At 36.4% G+C, this 26,591-nt stretch overlaps 1 protein-coding gene across 1 annotated transcript in view; it reads left to right on the top strand.

Moving 5' to 3' along the window:
* LOC136038050 (intermembrane lipid transfer protein VPS13D-like) overlaps nucleotides 1–26,591 on the top strand; it is a 214,910-nt gene that overhangs the window by 119,705 nt on the left and 68,614 nt on the right. Inside the window, exons 22-27 of the mRNA XM_065721001.1 lie at nucleotides 1,596–1,683; nucleotides 10,154–10,506; nucleotides 15,233–15,411; nucleotides 19,740–20,093; nucleotides 22,117–22,333; nucleotides 23,004–23,176. Coding sequence (XP_065577073.1) covers nucleotides 1,596–1,683; nucleotides 10,154–10,506; nucleotides 15,233–15,411; nucleotides 19,740–20,093; nucleotides 22,117–22,333; nucleotides 23,004–23,176 — 1,364 coding nt within the window. The remainder of the gene's footprint in view (nucleotides 1–1,595; nucleotides 1,684–10,153; nucleotides 10,507–15,232; nucleotides 15,412–19,739; nucleotides 20,094–22,116; nucleotides 22,334–23,003; nucleotides 23,177–26,591) is intronic.

Here is a 26,591-nt window from a genome sequence, read left to right as displayed (position 1 = left end):
GTGATCTAATCACTCACAAAATTCGTAATGTTTGTCAAAATTATGGACTGAATGGCAGGACCAGACTCCTAGGCTTGGAGCATAAGAAGTTCTTTAATACAAATCAGAAATTGTTAGGTAAAGATGTTGATAATTTTTTATTACTAAATGATCGAGGTATTCTGATCAATCATAGTTTTATTAGTGATTAAGATTGGCATCCAGATGTCAAAGTCATCCTTATTTTGCCTTGCTTCCTGATAGCGACATGGTTAACGACACACTAGTAATCAAAATTGACCAACAATAGATATGACTTGAAAATGTTAGTTCCTGGTGCTGTGTGTATTTCAGTCAAACTTTCTCCGTCTTAAGGGTTGCTTGCGTAATTTATTGATGGTTTTGTCGTTTCTCTGGTCAAGAGCTAAGCGAGTTAGCTTTCGAAGGACTGGCAGCTCTGTCTTATGCACTTTGGCTCTCTGAGAGCGCGTGGTCCTTTTTTCCTGAGATTTATTGCATTGTTCCTTAGTAAGCAGTTGTCGAATACAAAATGCTTCTAGGTGAGAGCTGGTTGATAGAAGGGTACCTTCAGTTCTGAGGTTTGAAATTCTCCAGTAATGAGAAGTTTGAGGGTAAGTCCATATTGGAGATCGGAGGGGTATTCTTCTTTAGGTGTGTCTTCCACTCGGTTGTACCTACCTTAGCTTCCCCTTTTTTCGGACAGGATTCTAAATAGATGACTCTTAGTCTAAACACTGGGAAATCAAGACATTTCCTTAATATCCCAACAAATTTGATCAGAGAGTCTTCAGATCTGATTAGCTCCCTGCTAACTGCCATCTTTAATCAGTGTCTTGTATAAATTTAATCTTAAATTTATTGTTAAATGAGGCTGTTTTTTCCCAACTCCAAATTAAGTTTCCTTACGATCTTAGTAGCCTTATTTTTATTTTTGAAATACTAATGTTTCCATAGGTTTTCGGAAGTTTTCTTTGTGATTTTGCTTAATCCAAATTTAAAGATGGTATTGGCCAAAATCTGTATAGTTTCAGACCGGAACCAGATATAACTTACCATGCTTTGAAGTTAAATGCCATTTTAAGGAGTTTATAATCTAAGAGATCGTTTCCTATGTTTATTTGATTATTTGTCAAAATCATGTGTTAATTCGAACTGTTCAGTCGTTCTTGATTAAAGTCGATCTTGCAAATTTAATATCTTCATAGTCAAGGTAATAAATATTAATAATAATACTATCACCTTGATATTATCCATTACCTTGATTAATTCATTTATATTGTCTGCATATTTTCTCTTTTTGTTTATTGTTTATTATTTATTGGTAGGTAGTTTTCTTCGTAATCAAGGGTATTTATTTAATTTCCTAATTGGCAACTTGTCTTCTTTATTTTTTAGTTTCATATAAATTTTTCTGTTTTTGTTAATCTTTTTAAAAATTTTCAATGTTCTATTCATTTTCATTTGCTCTTATTTTTCAAGTTATAGTTTTTCTTTTATGTTTATTATGTGTCTTTCATCTAATTTTATCTTCTTTCCTTTTTTCTGTCAACAGCTGGATCGTCAAATCTTTGATATTGTATTTATTTTTTTTTCAGGTTACAATTTTTGCCAACTACTGGATTATAAACAATTCTGGTTTGTCTTTGATATTTCGACAGGAAGGCTGTGACCATGATGCAGCAGGTGAAAGCCTTTATTGCTTGTTTAATTCTTATTCTCGGAAAGTTTATGCATTATTGTATCAATGGGAGTACAGGCTATCCCCCCCCCCCCCCAGCAGAAATCACCCCGGAATATTTTCCCTTCGCGAACAATTCTCTCCGGAATTCTTCAAAATCTAAGAAAAAAATAATAAATTTTCAAGACCAAAATTAGAAGTGCGGGGTTGGGAGGGGGGCTGTGGGGGCATTACATCTCCCTTTGAATATGGTTCTCCCTTTTCATAATCCATTCATTGCAAACTATTGATTTCAGTGCAACAAAAATAAAACTTTTAAGCTTTTATAGTTTTATATACCAAAGAAACTAAATTGCATTAGCTTAACAACATGACCTTCTTCAAGCCGTCACGGGGTTTTGTTTATGTGAATATTCCATTTTGAAATCAGAAATCTCTAGACTAGAGGGAAAACTGTGTGTAAAATAATGCCTTTGAGATGAGGGTAAATCAAATGGGGATTCTGATGCGATTTTATCTTGACTTGACTTACTTTGACTTAAGTCCCATCCATCTTTGAAGGTTGTTTTGGGGCCTCTTGATTCACCATGTTATTAATGTGGTGTCTGTATAAGCATCTTCAATCAGGCGTAGAAGTTGGGGCATGTTTAGTGTAGAGAAGTTGTCTTTCCATCTCTTCGGGGGCCAACCTCTGGGGAGAGAATCTTGAACATGACCATGGAAGACTTTTCAGAAGACGAAAATGTTCCATACGCTGGATATGGCCTAGCCACTTAAGTTGTTACAATTTAATTTTGTCAAGTGCGGTATGTTTGATCTTGAGGCTTTCAAACAGCCCAATGTTAGAGATCCTGCCCAGGTATGCAATGCCTGCAATACGATGAAGTGACTTTGTTTCGAATACGGCTTGGTGTCGTTGTTCATCTGTTTTGAGGGTCCGTGATTCACAAGCGTGAATGGCAATGAGGATAATCAGTGTGTTGAAGAGTCTTGTTCTCAGCAGTGTTGACAAATTGTTGTTCCTCTAGATCAACATCAAGGCTTTGAAGCTAGAATTGGCAAGCGCCAGGCGCCTCTTAATATCTGTCGGGTGGTTCTTATTAGACGTTGTAAGGCGATCAGTGTAGGTGAAATCTTCGAACCATTCTATGTTGTCTCCTCTGAGGTGGAGGCTTCAGCTTTTTTGTTTTCCCGGCTTTCTTGAACAGAGCATGGCTTTTGTCTTTGAGGAATTGATAGTCATTCCAAAGTGTTTGGTGGTTGACTGGATGTTGTCGGCCTGGGACTGAAGATTCCCAAGGTTCTCATTTATTTGGTCTATATCGTCTGCGTAAGCTAGTTTATCAATCAATGTTTCCCTGATGAGGACACCTGAAAAGTTATCAAGGAGTGATAAGACAGCGGTAAGGAACAGGTTAAACAGTTCCGGTGAAAGCAAGCAACCTTGCAGCACATCAGTCGATATTTCAATGCATTCTGAAAGGCTCCCTCCCGTCGTGACGCGGCTTCTGAGTTTTGAGTGCATATCTCTTATCAATGATGCTAAGTTTTGTGGTATACCAAAGTGTAGAAGATTGTGCCATAGGCCTTCTCTCCATATGAGGTCGAAAGCCTGCTTAAAGTCAATGAAAAGGTGGAAAATACAACGTCCAAGTTCAAGATATTTTTCCATAATCTGACGGACCATAAATATATGATCAATCGTTCACCTGTTTGGGCGTAAACCGGTCTTATATTCTGGAAAAACAGTTCAAGATATAGATCTTATACACTCCAGCATAACTCTAGTGATTATTTTAGCCGTGTGGCTTGTAAGGCTTATAGGCCGGTAGTTATCACAGATTGCTTTCGAGCCTTTCTTATGGAATGGAACTACCGTGGCTTCACACCATGAGGAGAGGAAGTGACCTTCTTACTAAGCAGCATTGGCAATTTTTAGGGATAGGTCAACAAGGGGATCGCAATTTACTTTTAGTAACTCCGGTTGGATTCCATCGGAGCCTGTAGCTTTGTTTGTCCTTAAATCCTTGATATCCTATTCTATATCAGAACGAAGTTAGGGTGGGCTTGCGTTTGTAGCGATTACGGGGAAGTTATTAAGCACCGATGGGTCTGGTAGGATTGTTGAGTTGAATTTGCTCTCAAAGTGTTCTTTCTATCTGGTTCGAATACGGTCCGTAGTTTGGACCTGGTTACCATCTTCATCGAGGAGGATACTGGTTTTCAGTCCCTTTTTTTGGTTAGTTCGTGAACTCCCCTGTACATGAAGTTAATGTCACCTTTCTTGAATGCCATTTCGCATTGCTCACATTGTGTCATAATATAAGAGCGGTGAGCACGGCGAGTGGCATTCTCTATCACATGTTTCAATCAAATTTGTATATACCCGACTTTCTATATCTAGTTTGTAAGCGTGGTTGCGTTTTTCTTCGCATAATCAGATTTTCTCATCCGCGATCCTAGGTTTTTGGTCCGCCTTTTGGACTCCCAGGGTTGACTGAGTGACATCGCATACAACCTTCGAGCTACTCTTCACAAGACTATCGGTGTCATTTTTTGATAGAGTTAGGGGGAGATGTAGAAAGGAATTCAGAAACTGTTTCGCAAAGAGTAGCGTGTATTTTTATCGGATAGTTTAGTCTTTTAAGAGGTCAAAATCTGAATCTGGGGGGCTTTTTGGAGAATTATACGGGCGCTTTTAGACGTAGTTTAAGTGAAGTCATAACAAGCGAGTAGTCGCTACCGAAGTCGTCACCAACCAAAGTGACTGTGTTATTGATGGAAGGTTTCTAGCGTCTAGATTCGAGGATATAGTTCCATCTGGGTCCTTCCACCTGCGGAGGTCTAGGTTGTTTTATGTCGTGCTCCGTGTTTGAAGAATGTGTTAGTGATAACAAGATCACTATCTCGGCAAAATTCGATTAGGTGCTCATCTCTTTTGGTGAACTGGCCATGGCTGAATTTGCCCATCGCGTCCTCGTCGTCAGGTGGGTTGTCATCGACAATGGTGTTTAATTCCCCGATGACAAACGCTATATCTTTTTTTGGCTCCGATTCCACTAGACCCTGAAGTTAGAGTTGGAAGTTTTCAGATTCTTCATCATCTCTTTTAGAGTCAGGTGCGTATACTTGGATGATTGGGAGATGATCACGGTAAGCCTTTCACTGGTGAGCCTTTCAGGCGGAACATGATCACGCGTTCTGAGATGGGTATTGCTGCGATTAATGACCTCCCAGCCTTACTGGAGATTAGGAAGCCAACTCCCTGCCGGTGTCTCGTATCAGCGTGTACTGACAGTAGAACAGTAGCTTCATCAAGTTTTTCTTCGCAGGTGACTGGGAGGTAGGTTCCGGATAGGCCGACAACGTTCCAGTTGTAACGGTTTATCTCTCTCAGGAGGAGCTCCTTTTTTCCTTGTTTTGCAAGTGTTCTGATGTTGAGGTTACCAATTGATAAAGTCGATTTAAGTGATATGATGGCCTCCAAGGGTGGAGTTGTAAAAGTTGAGATATTCTCGCGATTTGCGGCCGTCATATCGTCGGCTGCTCCGGACGCGGTAGATCTAAACGCGTGGCCATCGTCGATATCCCCGGACGCGGTAATACTGGTTCTCAATTCATCTTTCTGCTCATAATCATCATAAAAGTGAAAAAAGGGGTTTCTTGGCTGACGTCAGGACAGCGGTAAGCCACTCCTCTTTGTCCCTAGCAGGGGCCGACTATATTTCCTACGAATAATGGGCCTCTGTGGAATTCTGAATCATCAACAATTTACCCATTGCTGAAGGAGTAGATTGTGACTGGCGGGAAGTGTCCACACGCCGATAGGCCCTCCCCAGCGCATATCAGAGGTGCCATCCCCCTTTTCCACCTGTATTTATGTCCTCCGGGTGAGGTTGTTCCAGTTATATTTCAAGACCCCTTGAAACTGGGTCCCCCCTTGGTCCGTGCATCCCATCTCCATGGAGGTATCCTACATACCTGTAGGACGTTCCCCTATCTGCCACCTGGGGACGCGTTGAGTGGTCTGAGGGAGGCCCTTGCTGAGAAGGTAACTCAGTAGGTACAAATAAAGTAATGTAGTGGATGAACTTTCGAAATGAATAGGAAAATCTGAAAAGAAGGAGTTGAAACCTCGCAATACAGCCTTTTCTTTGTGTGATCGATCACCCTTGGACTTATTTTTTGTCGAATCGAATTAGTTGAGAGGGGAATATTGCAAAAGAGAAAGGTGATAAAACACTAACCACATGAACACCTTTCAGTTCTTGCAATAGGGTTAAATGAAAGAAGTTACTTAGACATTTTTTTTTTAGAAATTAATTTATTTTTGATTGACCTAAAATATGAACATGGAAGATGTCAATTATAGTTGGCTGAAATTAGTGATAGCTATTCACCAAGAACGGGCTAAATTGTATGTAGTTTTATGGCAATTGGTATTAACCAAGTGACATTTAGCAATCGCAAATTCCCGGTTTTGCTACTTTAGGCACTTCCAGGTAAGCTAGGACGATGAAGTTTGGCAGGCGTATTAGGGACCGGACCAGATTAAATTAGAAATAGTCGTTTTCCCGATTTGACCATCTGGGGGGAAATGGGGGGGCGGTTAATTCGGAAAAATTGAAAAAATGAAGTACTTTTAACTTACGAACGGGTGATGGGATCTTAATGAAATTTGATGTTTGGAAGGATATCGTGTCTCAGAGGTCTTATGTCAAAACCCGACCAGATCCAGTAACATTGGGGGGAGCTGGAGGGGGAAGCCTAAAATCTTGGAAAACGTGAAACTTGAGGTATCTTTATCTTACGAACGGGTGATCGGATCTTAATGAAACTTGATTTATAGAAAAATCTCATGTCTCAAATGCTTCATTTTCAATTCGAATCGAATCCAGGGGCATAGAGGGTTGGAGGGGGAACCAGAAATCTTGAAAAATGCTTAGAGTGGAGACATCGGGATGAAACTTGATGGGAAGAATAAGCACAAGTTATAGATACGAAATTTACATAATTGGAACGGATCTGTTCTCTTTGGAGGCGTTGGGGGTTGTCTTACCAGAAATCTTAGAAAATACTTAAAGCGGAGAGATCAGGATGAAACTAGATGGGAAGAATAAAAACAAGTCTAAGATACGTGACTGACATAACCGGACCGGATCCCCTCTCTTTGGTTAAGTTGGGGGGGGGGGGTAATTCGGAAAAATGAGGTATTTGTAACTTACGAACGGGTAATCAGATCTTAATGAAATTTGATTTTTAGAAGGATCTTGTGCTTTAAAGCTCTTATTTTAAATTCCGACCATATCCTGTAACATTGGGGGGAGTTGGAGGAGGAAACCGGAATTCTTGAAAAACGTGAAAATTGAAGTATTTTTTTCTTACGAATAGGTGATCGGATCTTAATGAAACTTGATATATAGAAGGATCTTATGTCTTAGATGCTCCATTTTCGACTCGAATTGGATTCGGGGACATAGGGGGTTGGAGGAGAGAAACAGAAATATTGGAAAACGCTTAGAGTGGAGAAATCGGATGAAACTTGATGGGAAGAATAAGTACAAGTTCTAGATACGTGATTTACGTAATTGGAACGGATCCGTTCTCTTTGGAGGAGCTGGGAGGGGGGTTAATTTGGAAAAATTAGAAAAATTGAGGTATTTTTAACTTAAGAACGGGTGTCCGGATCTTAATGAAATTTGATATTTAGAAGGAATTCATGTCTCTTTGGAATTCAAGGAATTCATTGGGAAAATTGAGGTATGTTTATCTTACAAATGGGTGATTGGATCTTAACAAAACTTGATATATAGCAAGATTTCATTTCTCAGATGCTCTATTTTCAATTCGGATCGGATCCGGGAAAATTGGGTGGTGGAGGGGAGAAATGGAAATCTTGGAAGCTCGGAATGTCGGAAAACGCTTAGAGTGAGAGTTCTAGATGAAACTTGAAGGTGTTTGTGTGACACCCCCCCCCCACCATGAACAAAAATCCTGGTTATGGTTCTGTAAAGCAGCTTTCCAAAATACCTTCAAACTTGTTAATACTTCCTATCTGTTAAAGGGTAAGCTTGCACCAATCCCCTGATGAAAGTTGAGACTGGAACGTTACAAAGCTAAAAATAATTAACGTATTAAGATTTTGACAGACGAATTTAGATGTTTTGTACTAGAATTTTTAGGAATTTCAGAAAGGCATCTCTCAGGGGATGGAAACGTGAATTTTTTATGGCACTTGGTATTAACCAAGTGACAAACAGCAATCGCGAATTCTGTTGGTCTGTCGGTCTGTCTATCGGTCTGTCGGTCCCGGTTTTGCTACTTTAGGCACTTCCAGGTAAGCTAGGAAGACGAAATTTGGCAGGCGTATCAGGGACCAGACCAGATTAAATTAGAAATAGTCGTATTCCCGATTTGACTATCTTGGGGAGAGTGGGGGCCCGTTAATTCGGAAAAAATAAAAAAAATGAAGTGTTTTTAACTTACGAATGCTTGATCAGATCTTAATGAAATTTGATGTTTGGAAGTATATCGTGTCTCAGAGCTGTTTTTTTTAAATCCCGACCGTATCTGGTGACATTGGGGGGGGGGTTGGGAGGGGGAAACCTAAAATATTGGAAAACTCTTAGAATCGAGGGATCGGGATTAAACTTGGTGGGAAAAATAAGCACAATTCCTAGATACATGATTGACATAACCAAAACAGATCCGCTCTCTGTGGGGTAGTGGGGGCTGGGTAATTCTGAAAAATTAGAAAAAATGAGGTATTTTTAACTTACGAACGGGTGATCGGATCTCAATGAAATTTCATATTTCAAAGGATATCGTGTCTCAAAGCTCTTATTTCAAATCCCGACCGGATCTGGTGATATTGGGGGGAGTTAGGGGGGGGCACAATAAGCACAAGTCCTAGATACATGATTGACATAACCAAAACGGATCCGCTCTCTTTGGGGTAGTGGGAGGGGGGTAATTCTGAAAAATTAGAAAAAATAAGGTATTTTTAACTTACGAACGGGTGATCGGATCTCAATGAAATTTGATATTTCAAAGGATATCGTGTCTCAAAGCTCTTGTTTTAATCCCGTCAGGATCTGGTGACCTTGGTTTGGGGGGGAAAACCTAAAATCATGGAAAATGCTTAGATTGGAGGGATCGGGATGAAACTTGGCGGGAAAAATAAGCAGAAGTCTTAGATACGTGATTGGCACAATTGGAACGGATCCGCTCTATTGGGGGGGGGGGGGTTAATTCTGAAAAATTAAAAAATGACGAATTTTTAACTTAAGAGAAGGAGTGATCGGATCATCATGAAACTTCATATTTAGAAGGATCTCGTAACTCAGATCTCTTATTTTAAATCTCAACCAGATCCAGCGTCATTGGGGGGTTAGTTGGGGGGGGGGGACCGGAAATCTTATAAAATACTTAAAGCGGAGAGATCAGGATGGAACTGGATGGGAAGAATAAAAACCTGTCTAAGATACGTGACTGACATAACTGGACCGGATCTGCTCTCTTTGGTGGAGTTGGGGGGGGGGGTAATTTGGAAAAATGAGGTATTTGTTTCTTACAAAGGGTGACCAGATTTTAATGAAATTTGATATTTGGAAGGATCTCGTGCTTTAAAGCTCTAATTTTAAATTCCGACCAGATCCTGAGACATTGGGGGGAGTTGGAGGGGGAAACCGGAATTCTTGGAAAACGTGAAAATTGGGGTGTTTTTATCTTATGAATAGGTGATCGGATCTTAATGAAATCTGATATTTAGAAGGAATTAATGTCTCAGGGCTCTTATTTCAAATCCGGACCAGATCTTTTGACATTGGGGGGAGTTGGAGGGGGAAATCTTGAAAAGCACTTTGAGTGGAGGAATCGGGATGAAGCTTGGTGGATAGAATAAGCAAATGTCCTTGATACGTGATTGACGTAACCGTACTGTATTCGCTCTCTTTGGGGGAGTTGGGGGAGGGGTTCAGTGATTTGGCGAGTTTGATGCTTCTGGACGTGCTAGGACGATGAAATTGGTAGGCGTGTCAGGGAGCTGCACAAATTGACTTGATAAAGTCGTTTTTCCAGATTCGACCATCTGGGGGGCTAAAGGGAGAGGAAAAATTAGAAAAAATGAGGTATTTATAACTTACGAGTGGTTGATCGGATCTTAATGAATTTTGATATGTAGAAGGACATCGTGACTCACAGCTCTTATTTTAAATCCTGACCGGCATTAAGCCTCTGATTTTCCTTTTAAATCAATCTTTTGATTCTTAGAATTTTGTTAGAGCTCATACCATATGAGCTCTTGGCTCTTTAGCTCTTCTTGCCTCGTCACAAGTGCCATATGAGCTCTTAGCTCTTGTTAATATAGCCGAATAATTAGCGTAGAAGGGGAAACCTTTTCTTACAGTATTTCGAAACTTGCTGCAGATGAAGAAAAAATCAAGAAGTGTAAAGACTAAAATATTGTCATTGCAGGACAAGAAGAAGAGCACGAAAAAGCTCAGTGCAAAATGCCGTTAATGTTTTCATTCACTGATGATGAGGCTAGTGTCAATTTGGTAGCTCGATTAGGTAGTCAACTCCACCCTGGAGCCGTGACTGAATGGTGCAATCACTTTCCTTTAAGCGAAAATGTACGCGTGCGGAGGCTTGTAGCACGTGCTACTGATGGAAGTAGGAATTATGTCTACCTTGTTGGTGTAACTGTAAGACCTGGAAAAGGAAGATTTAGAGATTCGCTGATAGTTACTATTTCACCTCGGTTTGAGATTCATAATTTCAGCAAACATCGTCTTCTTGTTGGGCAAAAGAGTCTTGTTGAAAACAAAGTAAGTATTCAACGATCAAAAAGTAAGATGATAAGTGTCTAAAAATTCACACATATGCATGATGATCAATGGGCCTCCCAATTTCTTGGGGGGAGGGGGCTTGGCAAGTAATGAAGATTACAGTATTTGATCTGAAAATGCTACTTTTTTTAAGATTGACGTTCCGTCTTCCTTGAAAATATAATACCTTTGTGCCTTCCGTTTGAAGGTATCATATCTATATGAAGGTTTCTTTACGGTTTTGCCCTTTTAGAACCCTTGAAGTAAATTATATGGCTGAGGAATTCGTGAACAGTATATACTTTATCTCTTGTATATTTTTTTCGCATTTTACGTGGTTCCATTGTTGCCCATTCTTCTATAGCACAAGCTTTATGGACCTTCTGTGAAATGTCGTATATCTGGGAAGCCCCTTATTAGTGGGGAAACCCTTATTAGTGGTACCACCCATACTGTGTTTTTACTATTTTAAAGTACTTTTTGTACAGAATAATGCCTTGACACTACACCTAAAAAAAGGTAGTACGTCTTACTTGTGCTTTTCCAGAATAGTAAGATTCTAAAAAAAGTACTTTTGGACATGAAAATTGTCTGAGAACTGGTAAAGGCCTCTCGTATTTGCAACTTGAAAACTTATTTTGATAAAGAAAAGACATCCAATGACTTTGAATTTAATGTCAAAATACTTAGAATCTAGTGTCAAAACTAGGTTTTGGAAGCTACTGCGCTAATTATGTAGTTTGAATGTCTGTGAAGAAGGCAAGCTTTTATTAGTTTTGTTGTTTCCAAACTCTAAAAGAGATACTTTGTTTTAATCCTGGCCTTCCTCCCTTAGGGAAGCATTTTGACCGTGACTTTCATTCAAAGCACTCTAGCAAAGCAACATTTATGATGGGAAATAAGCTCTAAAGACTTCTATAGCGTGCGGAAATGTGCCCACTGTGCAAACATAAATCCCCTATAATTTTACTTGGGAGATTACACTTTTCTCCATGAGACAGTACTGTTTGCTAATCAAATAGTAAATTTAACTCTAATGCAGTTGTTATCTTGACTCTTATCTAAACAATTATTCAGAGTTAACTCATTGTTATTTATTACTCTGTTTTTCTTTATTTTATGTATGTACTATACTATTACTACTACTTATAGCTCACCGCAGCACCAAGCCGCCTGAGGCCAACATAGCTACGTACACTCCTCCTCCATCCCAATATATTCAATGCCTCCCTCTTTCACCCTCCATGGAAGGTCCCATTTCCCTTTAAACTTTATGATGTCCTCCTATCCCAATCGCGGACGATCATTTTTCCATTTAGCCCTATACGGCTGGCCAAAAGGACAGTCTTTGGCAAACTGTCATCTTTTATCCGCAGAGCGTGTCCTAGTCATCTCAACCTTTTTCTCAATATAGCCCTAGAAAGCGGAATGAAACCGTACTTTTCATGCAGCCTACAGCTTGAAATAAGTTCATACAGCTGGGTACCCAGGATCGTCTATAGGCAATTTCTCTGGAAAACATCTAGCAAATATGCATCCGCTTTTCGGAGCGCCCATGCTTCCGAACCATATTTTACTACTGTCTTCACTGAATCTTCAAATATTCTAGTCTTGGGTTTCAGACTTATCTTCCTGTTCTACCAATTTTTTTTTTTTTCAACTATGAAAAAACACCTTGAGCCTTGGCTATTCTACTTTTAACATCTTCACTGCTCCCACTGTCTTTACTAATAATACTACCAAAGTAAGTGAAACTGTCCACCTGATCAATCTTTTCATTACCCAGCATCACCTTTTCTTCTTCATTTATACCTAGCTATGGCGACTTAATCTTCTTAACATTAATTTTCAAACATATAATAGCACCCTGAACTTGAAAACCTCTAAAACTCGAAAACTTTCATCTAGGATGCTTAAATCATCAGCATAATCTAAGTCCAGGAAAGTCTTTCTTTCCCATTTTTTCCGTGTTCTCTCATCGCCCTTCCTGTGCTCCTTAAGACAAAGTACATAAAAAAAATCTATATAAAGGGGGATAGAACACAACCTTGCTTAACTCCTGATTTTATACAAAACCAGCTCTAACCTCATATACTACCTTAACCGCAGTAGTGTTATTCTCGTTCATAGCACTAATCACTTTAATGTATTTGTCTGATATACCCTACAAGGATAAGACCTTCGCTAAAGCTCTTCTATCAACAGAATCGAACGCTTTCTTATAATCTATAAAACTTAGAACCAAAGGTGTTTGATAACTCAGGCACTTCTCAGTTATTAACCTAAGATTGAAAATTTGTTTGACACATCTTCTACCCTTTCTAAAACTGCACTGTTCTTTTCATATCACTCTGTCTACAGCATCTATCAGTCTGAACTTATTTCTAAATAATTTGCTACCTACAGAAACCAGGCTAATATGTACTATAAATTCCCCTTTATCTCTGCTCTTTATTTATGATCCACTTTTTTTTCTAAGCACATTAAATTATTATTACTAAGTGCGACAACTGCGTGTCTATCTAACTCAAAATTGCTAAAATTCTGCATGATATTGTCTTTGGCAACTGAACTGTCCGGTCTAAACCTTTGAAATCAGCCTAAATGCAGTAATCTCCGTTGTACAGCCTTTGCTTTCTGCTTTTAGCACCTGATTCATTGTGGTATTGAATATCTATAAAGGGCTTAACTGGGGAGGTACCCTGTGTTAACACAATGGGTTGATTCTCTGCTTTTGCTGCAGTGTTAGGCGACATTCCTGCTACCTGTCCCTTTAAAAAAGACTTCATCGAATAGATGTTTGAGCCATTGATGTACCATCAATGGCTCTGAAGTATCTATCTTTTTAACATAATTTATGAGATTCTATTTTGTCTTTTCTGAAACCAGAGGAGTCTCGAGGACAATACAATTATAGTGTTTAATGCAATTGTAAAGAAAAATACTGATTTTCGTTATTGTACTTTTATTGTAACATGTTGTGTTTTTCTTCTAGGTGTTTATCTTTGTCAGGAGTTTGTCGAAAAGAGTATTATTTTTATTCTTGGTGTCGTGCAGATAAAGTTCATCCGATGTTAATTTCATAACGGCAAAAATAATCATCAATACTTTAATAAAATATGAATAATGAAATACAAAATCCAGCATTAGCATTTATACTTGGATGCTTCTGGTGATTTTTCCGTAATACAAAGATGGTCTTAAGAGTAAGCTTAACTTCCTTAGGTTGTCATTCTATCCACTCCAAGGTCTTTCCTTCGGGTACGAGCAACCACTTGATGCAGGTCAAAGTAATAAATTTGAGCAGTAGCTTCCGCGGGCATCTTGAACCATCTGTACCCATCTGTGCCATCTGGTACTCGAACCGTCTGAGGGTTCACAAGGCAATATCGATAGAAAATGGCACTTAGTGAGTAAGAGCAAGGAAATTATTCCCAGAATCGTTCCGTAGAAACCTTTCGACTTAACGGATTTTTTTTCGCCTGACAGGCATCTATCGTGCTCAAGATGGTGCATTGGAGGTTTTTTTTCTCAGTTGTCTAGAACATGACTGAGCTTACAGATGTGTTGTATATGCAAATGTTTTTCAAGATATTTCGGCACCGGTCAGTCAGAGTCATTATGAAGAGCCTTCCAGGCACCGAGAAAAGAGTAATCCGTCTGTAATTCGAGCGTAAATTCTTACTTGCCTTCCTTTTCTTCAGAGGTGAAATTATACACGGACGCCAATCCTTTGGGATATATTCTGTGTGCCACATTAAAGAGGTAAGCCTCTGGAGCAAAGGCAGAATCATCAACCCCACATACTTCAGAAACTCAGCTGATGTTCCGCGTATTCCTGGAGCTCTATTGTTCTGAAAACGCTTTGTTGTTGACTTGATTTCTACAACCGTAAGGGGAGTTTCGTTTTCATCTGATGGAAATTCCTGAATGTTGGTTACTAGGCTTGCAAGGTCGTAAATAGTTTAATACCATTGCCCATGGTTTTATTTTATAGATTCAGTACCTTTTGAGTAAATAAGTCATGTTATATTTGAAAAAATTGTATTGTTCATTGTCCTTTTTAATCATGTTAATAGTGAAACGACAAAGAAAAAAAAGGAAAATAGACAATTTTTAATCTGTCAAAAATTGTGGAAACCGCAGAAATTAAGTAGAAGCAGATATATATATATATATAATGAAAAGAGAAATCACCAATGCAACAGCAGAAACACATATATATATATATATATATAAAAAAAAAAAAAAAAAAAAAAAAAAAAAAAAAAAAAAAAAAAAAAAAAAAAAAAAAAAAAAACACAGAAGGAGAAAAGGAAGACTGTTTTCCTACATTGATGATTAATATAGATCAGCACTTGAATGAGGCCTTAACCCTACTCATCCATACAATCACATAGGTCAAACAGCATAGCCATACACAATCAACCATAAAGAATAATCCATGGACAGGCAGTCGTGTCGTCAATAAGTATAAGTCGTCATTTACCAAACAATAAAAACAGCAAAGACAAATAATTCAGAGGCAACAACCCAACACAAGGGCTCATCAGTATTTAAAGCCAAAGCTTTTCAATTACAAATCAATTACAAAGTTGTTCATTTAGTGGACAGCTCTTCCGTTTTCAATTTTATATTTTTAAATAGTTTCTTTCTCTTGTCGTAACTTTTAATGTTTTTGTTTCTATTTGATTTCATTATTGAAATATTGTTGTTTTGTTTTCAGTGGGGTTTATCAGAAATTGAAGATACTCTTGCTGTGATGCCTGAAAGTTCTGTTATTTTCCACTGGCCAAGATTGAACAAAAACCAGCTTTTATGTGTAAAAATGGCTGATCTTGAAGAATCTCGTTGGTCAGGAGGATTCGGAATTGAAGAAATTCAATCTTTTCATATTAGTGTCTAGTAAGCCCCCATTATATAAAGTCATACAACATTATTTTTTTTAAAATCTCTTCACATGGATCCATATAAACTATAATACTAGTAACGTAAAAAATATTCTTTTAATTTTTTGTCGCTTAATTTTTAATCTTACTTATTATTTGTCTTTTAATTTTGATTCTTTAATTATTTACTAATTGCTTTTCTCTAAATGCTTATTTAGTCATTCTATCCAATTTTAAATTTTAATAATTATTAAAGATTGTTAATTGTGTTTGTGAAGTCCTGTGGTGGCGCAGTGGATTTGACCTTAGCTTGGTAATACGGGACCCAGAGATCGAATCACGCTGCAGGAATGCACTGCAGGGCCGACGCAGGGACCTTAGTAGTCAAGAAGCGTCGTTAATTCTTAAATGAAAATAAATTGTTAATTGTGTATTTAATCATTCTATCCAGTTTCAACTTATATTCTTATTAGAAATAAAAATATCGCATTGGGGTATTTGTGCATGAATAATAATAATTTGTCGAAGATTTGGTCGCTATTCAAATTGTGTCTGTTTTAAGTTTTTATCTGGCTCTTGCCTGATATTTTTAGAACCAATTAATTATAATCTATCCAAGAAGTACAGTTTACCTAGGGGTTTATGACATTAAAGGAAGCTCAATGAACATGAAATATACCCATTGAAACAATAAAAAAAACAAACAAAAAAAACACTCCAGTGAGATAATAAAAAAGAGAAAGAACTAGACAGCTAAAACAGATGCCTTCCAAAGATACATTACATGTTTGTGTGAATATACTTATTTAAAAGATATAGAAATAAAGAGGAAGGATGAAATGGAAGGACTTGAAATTTTGTCGGTGGGGGAAGGGTACAAACTATCTTTTTCTTTTTAAAAAAAAAGGTTCTTATTAAAGAATACGCGCTCTTTTTTTTCTTTTTTTACCCTTCGTTCCATTTGGCGAATAAATATTATCGCTGGAAAATTACAAAAGACCACTAATCAATGCCCTAATTACATTTCTGTGAATAACAGAAATGTATTTTATGGTTAGGGGACATACCCCAGGCCAAACGGGCGAATCTCATAAATAATTTCAATTAATATTAGGAAAATGGATTGTGAATAGTAGAAATACGTTTGATGGTCAGGGGACAAGGCCCAGGCCAAACCGATGAATTTCATAAATAATTGCAACTAATAATAGGAAAATGAATTGTTACTAACAGGAATACATTTTATGGTTAGAAGACATGTCCCAGGCCAAGAACACGAAATTTCATAAATAATAGCGATAACTAAAGTATAACAGTTCAAAGTAGGGATGAAACCATTTAATCAACAATGAACAGATAACAAACTTTTTAACTGGATATGTTGAACACATATACAGTGTTCATCATCAGCATTAAAACTAAAAGACATCAATAAAAACAAACAAAATTTATACCCAATAAACTAATTAGATATAATTTATTGCTCTTATTTTTTTCAATGCAACAGCGGGAGCAAATCTCCTTGACCTTTTCGGCTCCGGTTCATTAGATTTATCTGACAAATCAGGTGGACATAAGTCATAGCTCTAAGGTGAGGTGGGACATACTTTATTTGACCTCAGTAAATTATCATAAATTGAATTCAATCCAAATCCACCTATATCTCTGTTTATGGAATTATTCTTAAATAAACTCTTTTTTTTATTTCAACTGTTTCCCTGAAAATTTGCTTTAAACCTTGGTCCCTAGAAATCAAAGAAACATCTTCAAACAAAATAAAATGTTTTGGATAATTATAAATATGTTCCGATAGAGCCGATGTGAAATCCTCAGGTTTGGAACTTTGCTTTAAGGATGATGAAATAGAATTATGAGGCTGTAGTAATCTCATTTTTAAATTCTGCTTAGTACGTCCCACATAAGAACTTCCACAAGTACATGGGATTTTATAAACCCCACATTGTTGCTCTACGGGAGTTCGATCCTTTCCAGAATTAAAAAAAAACTAGCCAAAGTATTACTACCTCATAAAGCTACCTTATGACCATTATTTTGTAAAATTCTTTGAATTCTTCACTCAATCCTGGAACATATGGTAAAGAACAAAAAACATCTTTCTTTTCTGTTGTTTCTAGAGTCTCTAGAAAATTTCCTTCTTTTCGAAAAAGTCTGGTCAATTTACCAACCTGGATAATGGTTTCTTATTAAAATTTCATTCAATAACAATAATCCCTCCAAAATGAATTTGTGAGAACAAATTCTAAAAATGCGGTCAGTTAAGGATATGATTAAACCAAGTTTTACTTGGCGAGCATGACCGGAGAAGAATTGTCATTGTTAGTAGGTTTTCTGTAAATTTTAAAATCTAGACTATTTTCGTTTTTTAAAAGAAGAACATCCAGAAATGGAAGTTTCTTATCCTCTTCTACTTCTATTGTAAATTTTAAATCACCTGCCCAAAAATTGAGATGTTCTAAAAAACCTTTTAATTCCTCCTCCCCATAATTCCATACTGAAATTATGTCATCCATATATCTCCCCCAAAATTTGTGTTTTAAAAATATGAATCTAACGCTATTACATTAATATTTTCTACAAAACAATTTGCTAATAAAGGACTTAAAGGGGCCCCCATGGGTAAATCATTTACTTGTCGAAAAAAACCCTCTGAATTGAAAACGATAAGAGAACGTGTTGCACAACCTAATTAAATTCATAATTACACCGACTTCCAAAACTGTTTCACCACTAATTAAGTCCCAATTTCTTAATATATTTCTTTCAAGAAGAATTTCTGCGGCTTTTTCATCAATAGTCGTATACATTGATACTATGTCGAAGCTTGAGATTATAGAATTTGAAGAAATTTTTGCTTCTTTTAGTTTTCTTTACAAGTTCTGACGAATTCTTAACGTAAGAAATTTGTGTCGACATGAGTGGTTTACATAATGACACAAACCACTTACTCAGAGAACGTGTTGGTGACTTTGTACTTGCCACAATTGGTGGTAATGGTAGATTTGGCTTATCTATATTTGGAAATCCATATAATTTAGGGCACAAAGAACTTTTTCGTAAGGATTTGTAGAAAAGTTGAGGTGTAATCTTCCCTTCTTCCTTCAAACTCTTTAACTCGTTCTTAAACGTCTTTGTGTACGAGTCTGTCGGGTCAAAAGAAAGTTTTTTGTATGTTTTTTCATCTTTCAGTAAATCGTTTAATTTTGAATCGTAGGTTTCATCCCTATTTTGAACTGTTATACTTTCGTCATGGAAAGGCAGTGTTGTCTTCGAAGTTATCTAAATTACAATAAATATTAGGAAAATGAAATGTGAATAACATGAATATATTTTATGGTTAGGGGTCATGTCCCAGGCCAAACGGATGAATCTCATGAATAATTGCAATTAATATTAGAAAAATGAATTAAACGTAGTATACAATTAGGACAGAAATGTATTATCTTGTGTAAATTTTTCAGCAACGAGAAAGGATTCTAGACAATGATTTTTAGATGATTTTATCCGGAATTTTAGAATTCTCAATGGTATCGTGAATTTGGTTTTTAAAATATTCGAGAAATTTTCTGGATTACTTCATCCATATTTTAATTATTAGAAAATTTCTTCGAGAATAATTCCTGAGATATTTTGTAGATTTGTCTGTTTATGGCAACGCTTACTTTAATTATTTTTTTAAAACCGAGGGTATTGTACTGTAGTCCTAGAGAACACTAGAAAACATGAAAAAGTACCAATTTCAAATTTAGTATCTGCTTGTTCCTTTAGTATCTGGCAATCTTGTTTCAATTTATGATCAGCTTTAATGCTCTATTCAACTTCTTTTTTCTATTTCGCTTACTAAGGGACGAAATGATAAGTGTGACGCTTTGTTAAGTGCTCAGTTCTAACTTGTTTGTTGCAATGATATTGACTTATTGACTGGAAAGTATATATATATATATATATATATATATATATATATATATATATATATATATATATATATATATATATATATATATATAATATTAAATTTTATTATCATCTTTCCATGCTTTATGAAAGAATAACCTTTTTCTTTCTTTCTTGCCTACTTTTTTCTTTTCGGTCTATCGTTTATGTATGGATATTCTACAACCAGTTCTTTCAGTTCATTTCCTATCATGCTTTCTCTTTTCTCTAGCTTTTTAGCCTTAAAGATAATAATGAAAATACTTTACTATATTTTATCGTAATAATGAAAATACTTTACTATATTTTATCGTCACTTCCAGAAAGGAAATGTAACCCGAAGTATTTTATATAGTATTTTAGTAAATGCTCTGAGCATAATATTTATTTTAGTGATTCATTGGAAAAGAGCCATTTCTTGCACGTTGAAGTGTCTCTCCAAGGGCCTACCTACTGTGTGGTTTTCACTGATGGTGACTCGATGCCCCCATTATATCGCATCGATAATAGGTCCTATGTGTCCATTTCATATTATCAGAAAGGCACTAGCGACGTAAATAAGGGAATTCTCAAACCAAAAGCTAAGGTTCCATACGCCTGGACCGAACCGACTCTTAAGCATTATTTGACATGTGAAGCACCTGGTGGAAATTCATGTGATTACTATTTAGATAGCTTCGGAGAGCTTCAGACAACGATGGAATATGATAATTTTATTTATATTGCTTTTTGTGCGACTTTTTCAAGGTAAGTTTCATGCTATCATTGAAAAGGGAATAAGCGAAAGGGATGAGAGAGGAAAATGCTAGAAATGGAAAAGCCAAAGAAAATGTAGTAATTTTGAAAATCGAATATGTATGCATCATTAAAGAAATAAACAAATATAAAATTTTTGTCAAAGAAGGAAGGAAATTCGAAAGATGATTTTGATGCATCCGATCTGTTATCAATAACTAGAACCTATATGCAATATCAATCCCAGCTTTTAATTGAAGAAAAATAAAATGAATAAAATTCCTTAAAAGTATTGAGAACTTCAACCCAGAGACGAGGTATTCATTGCCCAGTACAAGCCCTTAATTGATAAATGAGATGATATGTATTATTGTTTCATTTGTTAAGTTATACCAATAAAGTAAAACGGAGTATAGACAAATTATATACTATTAGAAAAAATACTTGAACAAATATTTAAGCTATTGGCAGGCTTGGACCATGAAATTGATTGGGAGGAATCACAGAGGATTTTACAGAAACACTAAGAAGATAATAAATTTTGTTGCAAGAGATTGGAAGAGCTTAAACCTCTGCAAGCCTGAAAGCAACTTGACACATCATCTTTTGTATTAAGGCCTATTCACAATGAGATGAATGACAATGATATTCACTAATATCAAGATTAAATTAACTCTAATTTGAACCAATCAGAAAATGCTTGGAAAAATGTGATTGGCTCAAAGTAGTGTTTTGCTAAATCTTGGTAAAAGTAAAATGTCACTGTGAATGCGGTCTTTAGCTGTTCAGAAGCCAAGTCGACAAACTCAATAAAATCATTAACACAGATAATTGATAAGGAAGCCACATAATTCGTAGGATTGACGGCGTACCAACCCGATAGGAAAATCATTCAAGATGTTTGTGTGTAGAATTGAAATGAAATTAAAATATAGGAACCGGTAAGACTTAATTTAAACAGTAAATCTCGAGAAAAATTTTTTTTTTTATTTTTTTACAAAAACACTTTTAATAGTATAAATATTTTGCTTCACAATTCGAAGCCTTTATCAATGAAAAGAATAACACACTAGATTAAACAAATTAAGACTTATAAAGATAAATATATTTTTTTTTTGAAGAAATCCATATAAACACAACCATGCTTATCTCCTGATTTTGGATCAACCTAACTGGCCATCTTGTTTCCTACTTCAACCACGGTAATATTATTCTCATATATAGCCTGAATCACTTGAACGTCCTTATCTGGTGTGCCATGCAAGTATATAACCTTTGCCCAAACTTTTCTATTGACTCAATCAAACGCCTGTTTATAATCAATAAAATTCAATACTAAAGGTTACAGATTATTCAGACAATTCTCGATTATTAATCTAAGCGTGAAAACTTATTTGACACGTCCTCTTCTCTTCATAAAACAACATTGTTCTGTTGTTTAAATTTTGTCCATCTATAAGTAAAATAAATATATATATAAAAGAAATAAATCTATAAATAAAATAAAATAGAATCAAGAAATAATCTATGAATAGAATGAATTGAAATCCCTATTTGTATATAAATTAATATCTATAAATCTCCATCTATAAATAAATTAAATAAAACAATAATTTTATCCATCTCTAAGTTTATTAAGTGTCGTCATGCTAAGCAATTTTCCGGGAAAGAGCTAGGCCTAAAAATTTGTTCCTGTATTACAAATAGATAGCAGAGAAAGTACAAGAAGACAAAAATGGAGTCCAAGACAGAGACAAGTATTTACCAGGAGCATCTAGTCAGGTAAAATCCTACCAGGTCACGACCCAGAAATATTTGTGTTGGAGAATAGGCAACGAACAGCTTCGAAATTAATAAACAGTATTTCCAAAATTGCGCCCGTAGTTCTGTCTTGATTCTTTATTTTTAACTTTAGATATATTACAAATGTTTATAATCTATAATAACACTGTTTTTTCGTTTTGAAAAGCTGGAAATTATATAGCAAATTGTACTTGGATTTTATGTTTTATAAACTCTATGTTCGTTTTTTTAGAGACCTTTCTCCAACAATGGCAGGTCGTGCAACGGTTGAACACCCTCAATTAGTTCTTGAAGTACCTTGTGGATCGAATAAAGTGAAACTTGCGCCGAAGAAACAAGGAGAAAGAAGTCAGTTTTGGCGTATGACGCCAGACGGCAAATTGGAACACGAAGGATCCTCACCTCCTACTCAATTTAACCCTAGTTCGACCAGAAGAAATCCTGCAATGGTAAGTTCTTGAACCAATATTCCTTTTCTTCTCTCTCATTTTTTTTATTATAATTATTATTATTATTATTTTATTATATCCTAAGGATAAATTTGTTATTAGTGACATTGTTGCAACCTGACGAGCTGTGTCCAATCAGCTCATTCCTTTTTGATCCAATAGAACTTCTCATATGAAACTATATCTTTTTCTTTTTCAAATGGCAGAGCTGGATTCTGTTATGCCCCCTGCTCCGCTTACCCTGCTCCGCTTATCATTGGAAGACTTCACTTATTGCTGAAATGTGCCAAAAGACTTTTGTCCTGGAAAGTCTACGAAAATATCTGTCTTTATCCTTGCCCCATTTCAGCGAAAGGTGAAATGTTTTAGCCGAAACCTGGACATGCTGTACCGTGGAGGAATCGTCCTTATGAAGGAATCTTTAATCTTTTAATCTGAGGGTTCAATATAGGCCCAAGTTAATGTTTACTTCGAAAATTTTTGTTGTAGAGCTCACAGCAAATTTTTCTTGTATGCGAGTTTCCTTAGACGAATTTACTATTTGTCTTGGCATACCCATCAAAGAAGAATACGGAAATTATATATTAAGCTGCTAGAGACTATGTAATGCAGTGCAAAACTTTATGGCTTATTGGATTTATTCTTTTTCTATATTTTTATTTTATTTAAGGTATTGGATGTGGAAGCTCCAGCACTGCAACCATTTCAGTACACCAACTTGGTAATACGAAAAACCGATCCTCGTCGCTGTAACACTCAAACTTGGCGTTTCCAAGATGGCCGGCTTCAATGCTTTTATTCAAACTTATATGTCCAGCCAAAAGGGGGTGTTGATAACCTCAGGTAATTTTTAAATATTTGTCTGTAATTCTTTTGGGTATCCTTTTTAGGTAAACTGAAAATTAGGCACAAAGTCTAGGAAACCTGTGAAAAAAAAAGGTCAACATCAAGCAAATTGCTATAAAAATAATTTTCTCACTAAATGACCAAAAATTACATGCCGATTCCGAAAAGTATTCCCCTTTAGCTCTTCCACAGATTTTGAGGTTAAAGTTGAGGTTGAGGTAAAAAATGTTGACTGATTAAATACCAGCAAATGTGATAAGATATGGCATTTCTGCGCTTTTTTCGCTGATAAAAATATTTGAAGTCAAGAGAATTGTTTAGGGCTCAAACTCTTTGAGTAAGAGTGTGGTTGAGGGAGAGGTAGAGCCCACAGTGTAAACTTGGCCAGTGGCAAAAAATTTTCTGTCACGTGTCTGTGGTAACAGACAAGATTGGGTCTTGGTAAAGTCAACCCAAAATCAGTTTAATCTTTAATCTCTTAGTTCTATGACTATCTACCTTAATTCTGCCCTAGGAATGACGTATGGATGGATGATAGATAGACTTACCCAGCAACAAATGAAATGATATCATTTTTATACAATCCTAAAAAGGGCTTATGCCAGATTTGCCTCTCACTCGCTTGGACTATCTCTCTTGGCTTTTTCTACGATTAGCCATGGCTCGATGCCTGTAACTACTTGATTTAAACTCAAAACCACTTTAAATTTTGTAAAAGTGAGTAAGAATGAAGAAAAGGAGGTAAAGTTAAAAGGTATAATTGGCAACATAAAAGAAACAACAAAATTTAGTCAAAGAGCTTCCCTTAATTGAGACGAAACAACAGTTTCCAAACAAGAGATCAATATACCTAGATACAGTATCAAACAGTTCGTGGTAACGAACTGTATGTAAGGAGCGACCCGGCTCAATAGTAACCAAAACTCTAAAGAATAGAATTTTGATACCAATAGCTACATCAAAAGAATCGCATTTTAATGCTGATTTTAAACATATAAGTTTCATCAAGTTCAGTCGTACCAATCAAAAGTTACGAGCCTGAAAAAATTTGTGTTTTTTAGAAAATAGGGGGAAACACCCCCCAAAGGCATAGAATCTTAACGAAAATCACACCATCAGATTCAGCGTATCAGAGAACCCTATTGTAGAAGTTTCAAGCTCCTATCTACAAAAATGTGGAATTTTGTATTTTTTACTAGAAGGCAGATCACGGATGCGTGTTTATTTGTTTGTTTGTTTTTTTTTTGTTTTTTTTCCAGGGGTGATCGTATCGACTTGGTTGTCCTAGGATGTAGCAAGAGGCCTCATTCTAACGGAAATAAAAAGTTCTAGTGCCCTTTTTGAGTGACCAAAAAATTGGAGGGCACCTAGGCCCCCTCCCACGCTAATTATTTTCCCAAAGTCAACGGATCAAAATTCTGAGACAGTCATTTTATTCAGAGTAGTCGAAAAACCTTATAACTATGTCTTTGGGGACGACTTACTCCCCACAGTCCCCGTGGGAGGGGCAACAAGTTACAAACTTTGACCAGTGCTTACATATAGTAATGGTTATTGGGAAGTGTACAGGCGTTTTCAGGAGGATTTATTTGGTTGGGGGGAGGGGTTGAGAAGAGGGGGTATGCTAGGGGAACTTTTCATCGAGAATTTGTCATAGGGGAAGAAAATTTCCATGAAGGGAGCGCAGGATTTACTAGCATCATTATTTAAAAAAAAAAACAATGAAAAAATAAATATGAAAAAGTTTTTCAGCTGGAAGTAAGAAACAGCATTAAAACTTAAAATAAACAGATATTACCCATATGAGGGGCTCACCTCCTCCTAATACCTCCCTCTTTACGCTAAAGTATTTTTAGTAATTTCAACTATTTATTCTACAGCTTTTGTGATTCAGGGGTCATTCTTAATGAATTGGGACACAATTTAAGCTTTAGTGTAAAGAGCGAGGCACTGACGAGGGGGGCGAACCCCCTCATATATGCAATAAAAACATGAGAATACAAAAGTTCTTTACGTAAGATAATTTATAAGTTACGTAAATCTTTTACTAATTAAAAGATTCGTAAAAAATTAAAAGTTCTAGTTGCCTTTTGAATTAACCAAAAAATCGTAGGGCAAATAGGCTTACTCCCCCGCTCTTTTTTTCTCAAAATCATTCGATCAAAATTATGAGAAAGCCATTTAGCCAAAAAAAAAAAATGCAAATTTCGTTTTAATTATTCCTCTGCGGGGGGCCAAAATCAAAACATGCATTTAATTCAAAAACGTCAGAAATTAAATAAAAAAACAAGTTTTTTTAACTGAAAGTAAGGAGCGACATTAAAACTTAAAACGAACAGAAATTACTTCGTATATGAAAGAGGCTGCTTCCTCATCAACGCCCCGCTCTTTACGCTAAAGTTTTTTACTGTTTTAAAAAGAAGAATTGAGAGAAAGAGTCAAACTTTAGCGTAAAGAGCGGGGCGTTGATGAGGAAGCAGCCTCTTTCATATACGAAGTAATTTCTGTTCGTTTTAAGTTTTAATGTCCCTCCTTACTTTCAGTTAAAAAAAACATGTTTTTTATTTATTTAATATAACAAAGGATCAAGATCAAGTACAGGATCAAGTACATGAGGCAGACAAAAATCACAGCAACACTGAGATTCATTGGGTAGGGTTAAAGCTTTTCAAAAATGTCGTCTTCATTTTTGCTTCGATCGTCTTCAAGGTTTTTGGCACCAAATGTTTTACAGTTAGAGCAGCTTGCTCCTTTACAATTATCTCATGCAATACATTTTAAGACACATTACATTTTAAACCATGCTTTTTGCAAGAACAACGGTGAGTCAAACACTCGCCCTCCCAATTACAGTAAACACTGAGAGAAGGAAAGGTTGTCCCAGTAATCTATCTGAACACACAGATCGTAATTCTCCCTGCTGCAAAATCCAGCCAAACTCCAAAGGGTTCAGTCGACAGTCAATATTTTCCCACACCTGTACTTGGAAGTATGATTGAAGCGAATACACTTCCAAACGTCACTTGTTGGTGGGACTGTTTTTGCCTCTACATATTTCCCAGAACTTGTTCAAGTGCTTGTGGCGATTTAAAATGTGCGGTAACAGCAACTAACAGTCGTATAACGTGGATCGTGTTGTGTTCATCGATCTTCTTACGCTGTAATCCGCAATGTCAACAACATGATTCGTACGTAACTTGCCGTGCAACTACTGTATTTTGATGTTTGCCGACACAAGCATCTTGCTCAAATAAACTGGTCTTGTACTAGGATGAACAGAAGGTCATAGCACCGAGAGTATCAACTAGGTCACGGCTTCCTTGCTGATGATAAACCTTCACCGATAGTATTAATTGAAGAGGAGGTTTAATGGCCTTGCATGAGACTTTGGCCAATAGCAGCTGTTTCCAAT

This window comes from Artemia franciscana, chromosome 17, assembly GCF_032884065.1.
Source record: "Artemia franciscana chromosome 17, ASM3288406v1, whole genome shotgun sequence".
NCBI lineage: Eukaryota > Metazoa > Arthropoda > Branchiopoda > Anostraca > Artemiidae > Artemia > Artemia franciscana.
This window is presented reverse-complemented; position numbering and strand designations above follow the sequence as displayed.